General features: G+C 41.6%; 1 protein-coding gene across 2 annotated transcripts; it reads left to right on the top strand.

Moving 5' to 3' along the window:
- Positions 1–287: 287 nt before the first annotated feature.
- ddx3xb (DEAD-box helicase 3 X-linked b) lies at positions 288–11,460 on the top strand. Of its 2 annotated transcripts, XM_073870606.1 has the most exons (19): positions 288–615; positions 1,578–1,626; positions 1,745–1,792; positions 3,750–3,944; positions 4,047–4,179; positions 4,269–4,376; positions 5,254–5,353; positions 5,444–5,579; positions 5,710–5,807; positions 5,893–5,991; positions 6,149–6,309; positions 6,418–6,562; positions 6,640–6,784; positions 7,078–7,128; positions 7,580–7,761; positions 7,850–7,967; positions 8,059–8,212; positions 8,290–8,417; positions 8,578–11,460. In XM_073870606.1, exons 1-19 carry the CDS (start codon positions 571–573, stop codon positions 8,649–8,651), a joined length of 2,169 nt encoding a protein of 722 aa, XP_073726707.1. In that variant the 5' UTR covers positions 288–570; the 3' UTR covers positions 8,652–11,460. The 2 variants fall into 2 exon arrangements, with proteins under 2 accessions (XP_073726707.1, XP_073726708.1); XM_073870607.1 differs by lacking the exon at positions 7,078–7,128.
- Positions 11,461–13,138: the final 1,678 nt, after the last annotated feature.

A 13,138-nucleotide genomic window follows, 5' to 3' on the forward strand; every position in this document is an offset into this window, starting at 1 on the left:
GTTAGTATATTACAGGAGGAAGGACGTGGGCCTTATGTAGAAAACACGAGTAGCTGTGATGATGATGATTGTGACACAACCTGCAACGGCGTCCTAATGTAACTTTTCTGCTTCAGGCCCTTTGATCAGCCTAATATGTTAAAAAGAACCGAATTACGACCCGCTTTACTGGCAAGCAATGACTGTAATAATGTGAAGAAAACCGTGATGTCGCTGATGTAAACACAACACTCCTCAAAGTCTCGCGACATCACAGATCGTCCAATAAAATGACGCGGTTTCCGCTGCGCTCTTATTTCACCTCAGGTTGAGAAGAACGCGCAGCTCGAGTTCAGACTATCGTCGATAAGTCGCCATCTGCTAAAAATAACATTTAAACAGAAACATTACAGATTACACCAACCTTCAAGCGTTGTCCTCGCTTTATTTTCCGTTTTTTAAAAGTTTACAGTCTCTCGAAACGGCGTCGAAAGGAATCGCAGTACACGGCAACAGTGCGAGCACGAGCGACATACCGGCAAACAAAGAAACCCGTTTGTGCGCGAGATCAACCCTAACCACTCGTTAGTTATGAGTCATGTGGCCGTCGACAATGTACACGGTCTAGATCAGCAGGTAAGCCGATGCCGACGTTGCGTTTTTATCCGTGTTTTCGGTTTGCCCGGCGGTAAATGAAGTTGTAAAGCGGTGCTGCTGCGTGTTTAAGATGGAGGTGCTGCTGTTACATGAACGGATGATGGCGGAGCTGCGGCGCGTTTATTCGCACTGTCGCCTATTTACCCATTTGATGGCTCGTTAGAAAGCAGTTTAGAGACGTCTTGTTTTGAAAGCGATCCGTGTCGGTATTTAGCCGATGGGATTTCATTCAGACACCGCACATCCATACCGAGATCGGAAGAGAAACTTTGAGATTTATTATGTCGATGTTATTCAGCGATCTCTGGCCTAACCTTACTGTTATTCACTCAAGGGTGATTTTATTTCTCACACGTGTACATACAGTCGATTGCTGCATTGCTGTCTTAAAATGTTCACAATGAATAGCCTTGGTTATTATTATTTTTTTCAAATATTGATGTCAACTATTCGCTACATTTAGCTAGTGATTTGACACGTGTGATGTTGATGTCACTCCCGGATCATCAGCTCGCATCTGTCTTTTATTTGACACAGTTTAACTTAGTTGTTTGAAACCATGAGTACCGTTTAATTTTTTTCATTTGTGTTACGATGTTAATCGTTAAACTGCTTTAGTACTGGGCAAATGCTGGGCGTTGTTGATTTTGTGGTTTAGGTGTAAACTGCTTATTAGTTAAGCGGTAGGTAGTTGAGTACATTAATGTTTAGGTTTAATTCTGAAATGTAAAAGTTGTGGAATCATGAGGCTTCAATAAGCCGGTTTCATACCGGCAAGCAAAGTATAAAGCAACTGCAAAATCTGCTCGTGCTCTCCGTAGCACCCTCCGGTGGCAGTACTGCGTGTATTCGCTTTTCACATTGACCCCAATTCAGATGTGTGTGTCTGTGTGTGTTTCTGTGTTCGTTTCATTAGTTCACCACGATCTCCTTTCTTTCAGCTCGCTGTGCTAGACTTAAACTCTCCTGATGTTCAAGGAGTCAATGGAAGTGAGTATCTGTTCAGATGTCTCGTGAAACGCATTTACATCTAGATTGCTTTTCTTTTTCAAAAATGATTTGGTGTGATGTTAACTCTGTTCTTTTAACAAAGTCTGTCTTTCACCAGGACGTTACATTCCACCTCATTTAAGGAACAAAGAAACTTCTAAAAATGGTACGTAAAGCTTCTCCGAGCCCATCTAACCCTCACAAAGTCCATTTCATTGAGCTTTGTAAGTTAGGGTTGTCACACATCCACTGATGGTCCATGAGTGTGCAAAAATAAGTTCTACTTTGTACATGCTCATACAGAGTGGGGCTAATTTCTTTTTTCAGTCCATTTTTCTTAACCGTCCTTAACACGGTCTAATCACACAAGTAATCAGTATATATCCCTTAACACAGAGATTAAGTTCACGGATAGTGTGACCCGGGATCCTTTGGTTTGGCTTCATTCACACTGCCAGTAATTTTTCTGTAATCTGTATGTGTTCACACATATATCCTATACATTTGCGATGAAATTGTGCACAATATTTACTGAAGCGTCTAAAGTTAACTTATTTGTTATTTCTCTTATAAAATAATACGCAAACTAGCACATTGGGCACCGTTCCATTAAGCTGGAGAACGATCTCATGTCCTGTTTTGAAGTCCATGTGTCCACTTTCATTTTGAAATGGCGTTTAAACTGAAAAACAATCCTCTTTAATAGTGACATTTCAAGAAAGATTTCCATCTTTACTATACATGACCATAAACGCATGAAAAAAAGACCACTTACACACTGACACTGTGCGTGCACTTAAGTGCAAAAAATCTTATTGCTGCAATAATAGCTTCCTCTTTACTCATGTGTGCAGCCACAGTGTCACAACAGTTTGAACTTTTTCAGTCAGTTGTATTAAATTTTCGGTTGGGAGTTTATACCGCACATGACCAAAGTGGACCGCGCACGCTGCTGGAGGTAGTTGTAACACTAGATATCCATATGTTGGTATAGTGTTTATAATGTGTGGGAGTAAGTGCACTATTTAGAGGCTGGCCATTGTTGTCTTTCGGTAGTATAACGTTCATATGTCAGGGGCTTGACAAAACTGAGAAGGATACGCAATGATCCAGAACACCCAGTCAGGAGTAAATGTGGGCATCCTCTGTTGAGGTCTCTGTACACAGCAGCGCAACTCCTGAGAGTCTCTGTTTTAAAGGGTGAAAATTCAGTTGTGTGTTTGCTGCAAAAATAATGCGCTTCAAAACAATAAAACACTAATCTGTATTTGAAACCCCTGGTCATAGGGGTGCACGAAAACTGTCATTGCTACAGCACCCCTTGTTTCTCCCTTTAATTCACACAATATTACAGAATCAGTCCTGTAACATGCTTTATAGTAACAAAGTTACTAGGTCCCCCATCCCAGTAGCGATCTTGGGATCACTTTGGCAACATTTTGCGTATACGTGGAAGACCCTCTGGATTATGTCCGCATGTAAAAAAAAGCATGCATCGTAAATCTATGCAAAGCTCATTTAGGACATTAGATATAAGGAACAAGTTTCCTAGCTCTGTGGCATAGGCTTCCATCGTATTGATTCATTTTTCTGGCAGTTTGGCCCCAACACCCTCCTGACTATTGGTTTTTCTTTTTAGCAGGAGCTTATTCCTCTGGTAGACAGAGCGGTTACTCAGTGGCACCAGGAAGGAGCTGTAAGTTTCAATTATGAACGGCCTTCGTTAAAGGAAGGTTTGAGGGAAACGTCCACAACCGTGCATGAGTCCGTGCTGTTTTATTCATTATTAATTTCCTCAATGCTCTTGGAATCGTAACTTGCGTGTATTCTGTCGCTTGAATTATTTTGGCCGCATTCGTGCTTCCAGGCAGATACCAAATGTTAGTTTCATTAGTTATTTTATCAAGACTGTCGGCAGAACGTTTAACTTGGGCCACGTGCATGCGTCTTCTACCCGTGTTACTAATCATGTTGCTTTACACCCCCTCTTCCCTCACCAGTGCAGAAAGCTCAACTCCAGCTAAAGATTACAACTTAAGAGGTCTCATTTCTGACTGGCGTAGGTGTGATGATGATGATGATGATGATGATGATGATGATGATATTCTCTCTCTTGCACAAAGATTCACCCGGAGGGTGGGATAATGGACGCAGCAATGGATTTGTAAATGGTTATCATGATGGGCGTGACAATCGCATGAATGGAGGCAGCAGTTTTGGTGGACGTGGTTCTATGCGCAATGACCGTGGAGGAAGGGGCAGCTACAGAGGAAAACCCAGCGGCTCCTACAATCCTATCCAGCCAATGCAGAATGAAGGCAAGTGTCTTAGCTGCCATATGTTCGTCAAATGTTCACAGAGATAGTGAAGGATTTCAAGGTGCCTGTAGATCTTGTGTCATTTAAAAAAATGTTTATTAGGATTTGGGTACGAGAACAAAGATGGTGGTGGATGGAATGCCCCAAAAGACAATGCCTACAACAGCTTTGGAGGACGCTCTGACCGAGGAAAGTCTTCCTTTTTTAATGATCGAGGGTCTTCGTCCAGAGGAAGGTAATGTCTTTTTCCGTGGCGTGATTTTTAAAAACTCACTTTAGATCTGCAATGACGCTCTCTAACTTCTGTGGTGTTGTGTTTGACAGGTATGAGCGTGGAGGGTTTGGTGGCGGTGGTAATAGCAGATGGGTGGAGGACTCCAGGGATGAAGAAGACTGGTCCAAACCATTGCCCCCCAATGAGCGCCTGGAACAGTGAGTGTTGACCCGGGTTAAAAGAAATCCCTGTCATTTAGTTTGTAGATGTGTATTTTGAGGTTGTGTACGTTGCTGATAAATAGGGATGGGAATCGTTTGGACCCTCATTACGTGTCATTCCGTCACATTTGCTCTCAAAGCCAGGCTAGTGTTTTCACTTTTAGTACTAGTCTCTAAACTGTCATATACTGTACTTTAATGCAACTAAGTGCTTAATAAAGTCATTATTGTATACATGTATGTTCTGTTTCTGTTGTCAGACGTTCAGACCAGTAAAAAATAGTAATTAAATGTGACATATTAATTCTATGTGTTAACCAGCAGAAACTTCCACGTCATCATTATACACCATTATATGTGCACCCAGCATCTGGATGATAAACTATGTGCGTTTGTTTGCAGAAGTATATTCATGTTCTTGTATCTAAACAGTCAGCGAAACGCTATTGGCACAGTCAGATGAGTTGGTAAACTAAATGTGCTGTTTCTCCCTGCCGCTCGCTGAACACAGGAAGACCATCCCATAGTGTAATTTGTCAAACAGGGCTGTCTTGGATGCATTTTTTTTTTCTTTCTCCACTGCGCATGTAAGCTCCGCTGTAGGTGCTCGTACGGTGCACGCTCTCAAGCTGTCCGTATGCAGCGCCGCTTCCCCAGTTAAGTTCCGCCTTTTGATTCTGGTAACGTCATGTTAATATTTTGTTAACTAACTTTTAAGAATCAATTTGACATTTGTAAATCGATTCAGAATCTGCCACGTCTGCATCGTGATGCATCAAAGAATCAATTTTTTGTCCCACTCCACGGGCCGGCAGTTTAAGACCCATGGAGAAATGCATTGTTTCAATTTTTTTGAATATGTTTTCTTTTGCAGCGAGCTCTTTTCTGGAAGCAACACTGGGATTAACTTTGAAAAATATGACGACATTCCTGTTGAAGCCACAGGCCACAACTCTCCTCCACATATTGAAAGTGTGAGTCACTTAATCCATATCTCTGAGTTGAAATGCAAATAAGTGCTTGGGTTTGAAGTGAAAATGTTTTTTTTTCTTTCTGTAAATTAGTTCCATGATGTAGAGATGGGAGAGATAATCATGGGAAATATAACCCTGAGTCGCTACACGCGTCCAACTCCTGTCCAGAAGTACGCTATTCCAATCATCAAGTCTAAGCGAGACCTGATGGCGTGCGCGCAGACCGGTCAGTCCGCTGTCACTTCTTTGTGTAGTTCCTCTGACAATGTGTTTCTAAAGTAGAGAATGTTTTTCTCGTTTGGTTTTGCAAATGTGTGTTCGAATTACATTTTGTCTTTTTCAATTTAATCTTGCAGGCTCTGGTAAAACTGCAGCGTTCCTGTTGCCGGTGCTGAGTCAAATATACACAGAAGGGCCAGGAGATGCGCTGCAGGCAATGAAGAACAGTGCCCAGGTATTATCTTTGTGTGTTTTTGAATGTAGGAAAAAGCTTTCCGTAAATGTTTCACGTGTGAAACTGAGCGCTTTTTTGTCCTAAGGAAAATGGGAAGTACGGTCGTCGTAAGCAGTATCCTATTTCACTGGTTCTTGCTCCAACGAGGGAACTTGCCCTCCAGATCTATGATGAGGCCAGGAAGGTAATAAACAACCAAAATGATGTAGCATCAGAACTTAACCAGCTCTTATCATTGACCATCTTAGTATTTATTCTTAAATCTTCAGTCTTCATGGTGGTGAATTGAGTCCATGTGACAACTTTTTTAAGGGTATTGACTTAAATACTTTGTTTTGTAGTTTGCCTACCGTTCTCATGTACGCCCTTGCGTGGTGTATGGAGGGGCTGATATTGGTCAGCAGATTCGTGATCTGGAGAGAGGCTGCCACCTGCTGGTGGCCACACCTGGTCGTTTAGTGGATATGATGGAGAGGGGCAAAATTGGCCTGGACTACTGCAAGTATGGCAACACTTCTTCTTAATCCAAACTGATTTCTTTCATTTGAATTTAGCGATCTATAAATGGGCTGCAAAAGAATGCTTAAATTGGAGCTGTGTTTGTCATTAGTTACTTGGTGCTGGACGAAGCAGACAGGATGTTGGACATGGGTTTTGAGCCACAGATTCGCCGTATCGTTGAGCAGGACACCATGCCTCCCAAAGGACTACGACAGACCATGATGTTCAGTGCCACCTTTCCAAAGGAGATCCAGGTATCGCAGTGTCCACGTAAAAAGGAGTTTAGCTAAAAGGGAATGCTTTTCCTGATGGGTTTTGGTGTGCTTCTCAGATCTTGGCTCGTGACTTCCTTGAGGAGTACATTTTCCTGGCTGTGGGAAGAGTCGGTTCCACCTCTGAGAATATCACCCAGAAAGTGGTGTGGGTTGAAGAAAATGACAAGAGGTCATTCCTGCTGGATCTGCTTAACGCTACAGGTGATATCATTTGTTTAATGGCTCTTAAAACGCTCTGGGACGTTCATGACGTGTTGAGTTTGAGCAGAGCAAATGAGCATAATTTGAGTTGGCAGAAAATCATTTGTATTAGCCATGGAGAGAGAGCGAGATTCTCTCTCTTCAAAAGTGCAGCAAATGCGGAGAAATGCTGCATGCTTAACCACCACCTCCTAAACGCAGAGCTTCATCATTCAATAATAAATAAACATCAATCAATAATAAATAATGAAAGCGATCTATTGAGGCTCATCATAAGGTCTGATTTTATTCAGTCATTCCCAATGAGGGTCAAGACAATACGGGGGAGAACGTAGAAAAACCTGGTGAGTAGAGACTTCTCCACTGAAGCGGACTGAATGCAAGTCTCATCTCACTTTTTATTTTGCTTAAACATTGTCTTGTAACACCCCCCCCCCCATTTCATATCTGATTTGGTTCTGGAAACATGTAAGGACTTTTACTTGAAATGTGCAAGTTTTGTTTGTGTATATACATTTTTTTTTCTTCTGTTTTTAATTTGGATATCATCACGTCCAACAGTTCATTCCTACATTTAGATCTGTGCATGAAGTAAAGCCAAACGGCTGCTGTAATTCACTTGCAGTTATCCGGCTATTAGTAATGTTGTGGTGATGTAAAATAAATTTTGGGGCAGCTACGAATGCTCATCACTCTTCTTGTTGGTGTTCGTTAGCTTGCGCTTCTCGGGTGCAAGTGGAGACGGAAGAATATCATAAATGTCAGGTTTTCATTGTCGTTCTCATCGTCCAACAGGAAAAGACTCTCTGACTTTGGTGTTTGTTGAAACCAAGAAGGGAGCTGACGCTCTGGAGGACTTCCTGTACCGTGAAGGCTATGCCTGTACCAGTATCCATGGTGATCGTTCCCAGAGAGACCGCGAGGAAGCACTTCACCAGTTTCGTTCTGGTCGATGCCCTATATTGGTCGCCACTGCCGTATGTAGTTTTCTGCTTTTAATTTGTCCGATTGTTGTAGCATGTGGTCTCGTGGTGAAGGTCACTAAATGTCGTTGTCATTGTTCAGGTGGCTGCTCGTGGTCTGGACATCTCTAATGTAAAACACGTGATTAATTTTGACCTGCCTAGTGATATCGAGGAGTACGTTCACCGTATTGGACGTACTGGACGTGTGGGCAACCTAGGTAAGCACCGTAGCGCTATTTGCTGTTCCGCACTTGTCCTAATGGGTTTCGAGTCCTGGCCGCATGTCTTGCTTTGCTTTGGTTGTCGCAGGTCTTGCCACATCGTTCTTTAATGATAAGAACGGCAACATTACCAAGGACCTGCTGGACATCTTGGTGGAGGCCAAACAAGAAGTACCATCCTGGCTGGAGAGCCTGGCCTATGAGCATCAGCATAAGAGCAGCACCCGTGGACGATCCAAAAGGTAACGTTTTTTGTAAACGTACGCCGCTTTTGTGATCTTTCCATTGGCAGCCTGTTAATGTATTTTGTGTTTGTCAGGTTCTCTGGCGGTTTTGGTGCCAGGGACTACCGTCAGACCACCAGCAATACCAGCAGCGGAGGCTTCGGAATTCGCGGTGGCCGTAACTCAGGGGGTCACGGTGGTGGAAACCGTGGATTTGGTGGCGGTAAGGGTTGGTTTCTTTCTTTCAGGAAAATGCCCTCATTGGGGGAGAAGCCTTGACGGCTTCCTCTTTGTGTTTGTTTTTGAACACTGGTCACTTTAATAGAGATCTTGGATGTTCTTCTCTTCGGTATCCTCTCTTACTGAGTATTTCTGGTCCTCAGGTGGCTTCGGTAATTTCTACAACAGCGATGGGTATGGAGGAAACTACTCGCAGGTGGACTGGTGGGGAAACTAAGGCACTTTCCCTTCACCTCTTCACATCCCCCATGATTATAGTGGATCACCATGCAAACTCACTGAATGGAAACCACATGTACCATAGCCAGACTATTTACCCTGTGTAGCTTTGAAGAACTTTGCAGTACATTACCAGCTGTGATTCTCTGACCACATCCAGAAGGGGTGTAATCCCATAGGATATGGGGATACCAGGACAACTGGAAGTTTGGCTGTAGCGGGAATCGGTCTCACGATGTGCTCATCTGTAGAACGGAGGGGGGGAAGGAGGCAGAAAATCTTGGACTCTAGTTTTCCACTACATTTTGTTTTGTACTCAATGAGAATCATTTGTTTGTTAATGTACTGTGCCTTTAAATTTAGACCTTTTTTGTTTGTTTTATGTCTGACTGACACTTGACCTAATTTGCCCCTCATCATCTCTCACTCCCCCCATTTTGTTTTGGAGGGCAAAAAAACTAAGCTTGGATGTAATCAAACCTTGGCAACCTTCAGGATGGTCTGTCACAACCTCATTTTGAACTTAAATTTATAATGAGGTGAACAGTGCTGTTGTCACACAAAGGGGTCTGACCCCTCTTATATTGGCTTTTACATTCTTGCGTGGGAATTGCAAGGGAATAAAACCGTTTAAAGGAAAAGATCTTGCTCACTCTATCCTGGAGAGATACCTGTTAGAGACACTGTGGTGTTCTGAAAAAAGCCAAGCCATTCCACTATATGATCATAATTTACTTAAGTTGTTGAACCTGCCTGCCTCCCATCGCAAAAACATTGGCAAATGTAACATTGAGGCAGCTAGTTCAGTACCATGCTAGCTGTTTATTGGAGTTGAATTTTTACTACTTTTTTACTTTTACTTTTTTTACTTGAACAGTTATGGAGGTAGCAATTGGATTTCTTTTAACAATCTTGAACTTGAATATGATACGGTAGGCTTGTGGCGACTTTCATAGCGAAAGAAGTATAAATGGCTACACCGGATCATGGCGTCAGAGCGGACTGGTCCTAAAAGTCATGCCTGTCTCCGAACTAATCCGCATGCTAGTGTTCTTGTTTTTTGGTCAAGGAAATTTTCAAACCAATTTCTGCAGCAGGCTTCTATGGTTGTTACAGGTAACGTTTGTTTACGTTTTTATTTCTCATTTCTCTCTTTTTCAAGCTGCGTTAAATTTTGCAAGACATCTTCGGTTTAATTCTTGAGACACGGCGACCGCTCCCCCTCTCTTACGTCTTGTGTTTTAGTGCAGACTGGGAACGTAAGAAATCGGTGGTGACGACGAGGAACCGCACAAGACGAGACACCGAGGCTGGAAGGGGTGTAGTTTTGATTTCTGTTGGCTTGTTTGTCGTGGAGAAGTTTTTCATGGCATCCTGGCCGAAGACCGCGTTCTTTCCCAGTTTTCCCGTTCACCTTTTATCGAATTCTGGCAGCTGTAGTCTCGGGTTGAGCTGCTGTAAGTTAACTCTAGATATAACATCAGCTGATAGCGTGGCAGTATCTCCTTTAGCAGGCGGACGGAGCCTGACGAGGGTGGGTTGGGGGTACGTTAAACTAAAGTGCAATAGATTTAATCTCAAGCGTGTTGTTGTTGTGCCTTTTTTGATAATGTTGAAAAAGGTGACCTGATGCAGATGCATTGACAGTATTGTGGTAACTTGAGAGGAGTGATGATGCTGCTTAGGTCTAGACCCTTGCGTGTTGTGTACTCCTCATGTTTTATGAAAGTTTTATTGCACATCTTGGGTTTTATATAAATGTCTCGAGTGCGTGTCCTTAAGCTTCCAAATAATGCGTGTAAAGATTGTGAAACGCAGCTTGTTTACAAAAGGGGAAGGGTTCTCCAACAGTTAACCAGGATTGATTTGGGACCAGGGGGATTAGCAGTGGGGAATTTAGCTATTTGCACACAGATTACTAGATTCTACTTTTGCTGCTAGTTTGTGTAATTTATTAAGCATTTTTGAGAAATATTTATTTTTATAAGCCTAAAAGTGATCGTTTCAAATAACTTGACCAAAAGACAGTACAAAAACACTGGCACTTGAATGTTGAATGTCACCCGTATGCGTGAAGTTTATATTTTTCGGGGTAGTGTGAGCTTTTAATGTTTAAAGAGGTCATTTTGAATGCAGAAATCCTCATCTGTAATCGGTCTCGCTGACCGCTTCGATTCAGTCAATCAGAATTGCTTAATTGGCGGCCAAAATTGGAAAAAAGCAAAACCATGCCAAGGTTTGAAAAACTTACAGTAATATTTTTGTAATTGCGTATCAGTGCGAGGTGTTCAGATTCTCCCGTTTTTTTTTTCCTTTTGTTTTTCTTGATTTGTATCTTAACCCCCAGTGAATGTCTGGCATACGGCAATCTTAAGTAACAAATACGTGGTTATTCTCTATTGTTGCATTTGCATATTGTGGGCTATGTCGGTCTTGTTCTCTGACAGGTTTGGCCATAAATTCAGTCTTAATTAAAGGGGTCAAGTGTTGAAGTAAAAGGGTGTGAAAGCGTTTAACATGAAATTGGTGGCTTTTAATTCACCAAATCATGTGAAAGAACATCACCGGAGCCCTTCGAGTTAGTGTGTTTGCGTTGTAATAGTTTAGAGGCTGTGCACTGCACGAAAAATGTTTATTGTATGATTTTACCAAATTAAAAGTTGAAAATTGCAAATACAGAAATTGTTCAGTGTATTTGCAGGACGACTCAAGCACATATGGGTCTCTTCATAATGCTTTTGTCTCTTTTGTCATTGTTTTACACAGAATGAATACTGAAAAATAAAAACCTGCTATATCTTATATAATACTGTGGTTTGTGAAATTAAGACATGGACATGGACTGTGGCCTTGGAAAGGTCTTGTATGCTTAAAGGGGGTGGGGGCCCAAGCCCAAAATGAAAATACTGTTATCATTTAATAACTCATGTATGAGGTTTTATTCTCTTGGAACATGAAAGATTTTTTTTTCTTGAGCACATCGTTGATTTGTACCCGTTGACTTTCATAGTATTTGTTTCTTGCATGTTCAGTGTGCAGGCATATGGTGAGGGAATCTAATGCTGCAAAGACTTGGTCTGTTGCAGCACTTTAATGTCGGGATGTACAAAAAATGTAATATTTTCAACGTATCAATTTTGTTAAAGGCTATAGTAAATTAAAGTATACTTGTAGTAGATGCGTATCGTTTACATTTTAATCATAAATATGTGGCTGTTACAGCTCCTCTTTGTCTTTTCCATCTCTCCAATTCTGATTTGCTCGTAGGTGAGTAGATTATGCGTGTCCTTCAACTTCAAACCCAGTGTGGTCTGTTTATGCGTCAGAATCATTTGCCACTGGACATTTATAATAATAATAATATTAATAGTAATAAATATTATCACTAGGCCGGTTACACACAAAAGATAATCGGGCTGAATTTCGGCAGGTATCCTAGGTAAAGTACCTTCTTTGTGGTTGCATAGATTCTCATATTTTCCTGTGGTGAACGGTGCATTAAGAGCATCCGAATCAGCTCGGAAGCACGTCGGGCCGGCATTCAACGTGTTGAATATTTACGATCAGAAATCATCTTGTGTGGGGGAAACCCAGATGACATGCGCTGTAGATTGTTACGTGAAACGAAACGATACCCAATCATAGACTGTAAAAAAAGATGGATGACACCTGTTCGCTCTCTTCCATTGGTGAAAAGTGAAGCCGCCAGTGTCCCGATATGGGAAATGCAACCCCCCCAATCCTAAATATTATCCCAAAACAAAATCTCCAAACATCAACACATGGACATGAATTTTTAACAAATTAATAAATTGCTGTCTGTGAGTCGTGAGTCTGGAGACTGCTGTGTACACTGAGTTTATAATTTTTTGTTTAAATGTGTGTTATAAATAAATAAATAGTGCTTATAAACGCTGTTTAAATAGTATCCTATTAAAGGAGCAGTGAATCAAGGAATCAATTATAACTTGAGCTTTTGTTAAATATATGAGGTCATCCTACTTGAATGAACATCCTGTAAGTTTCAGAACTGAAAACATCCTTGTTACTGAAATATCAACTATTATTGACACTAAGCCCAGAAAACGCCAAGTTCTGGAATATGCCTAGTTAGTAGTCAATTTTTAAACTCCGCCTCCAATTAACATCTACTTCGGCAGACCTACCCATTAGTTTGTGCAAACTGTATAGCATCCAAGCAACAAACATGTCGTTGAAGACTGCTAAATATTGTTTATTGCCTGGAGGTAAAGGAACAGAGTCGCTGCATAACCTTCCCTCACAATCTGTTATTAGGTGTGTGTGGATAAAGTTCCAGCTCACGTGGGTAAAACCTTGGGCCTCATTTATAAAATGCTGCGTAGAAACCATCCTACAAATAATCTTACGATCATTTATCAAAATTGCGTACGTGTGATTCCTAAACCGAATGTACACGCAGAAAACGCGAGTACCCCTTTCTTTTAGATAATTGATAATGAAATG

Source organism: Misgurnus anguillicaudatus, chromosome 8, assembly GCF_027580225.2.
Source record: "Misgurnus anguillicaudatus chromosome 8, ASM2758022v2, whole genome shotgun sequence".
NCBI classification, from domain to species: domain Eukaryota; kingdom Metazoa; phylum Chordata; class Actinopteri; order Cypriniformes; family Cobitidae; genus Misgurnus; species Misgurnus anguillicaudatus.

Excerpts from the sequence above, each read along its gene's own strand:
- ddx3xb (XM_073870606.1), top strand. The coding sequence starts at position 571 with ATGAGTCATGTGGCCGTCGACAATGTACACGGTCTAGATCAGCAG. Across the intron at positions 4,180-4,268 it reads GGGTCTTCGTCCAGAGGAAG|GTATGAGCGTGGAGGGTTTG; the intron begins GTAATGTCTTTT and ends TGTGTTTGACAG. Across the intron at positions 5,992-6,148 it reads TCTATGATGAGGCCAGGAAG|TTTGCCTACCGTTCTCATGT; the intron begins GTAATAAACAAC and ends TTTGTTTTGTAG.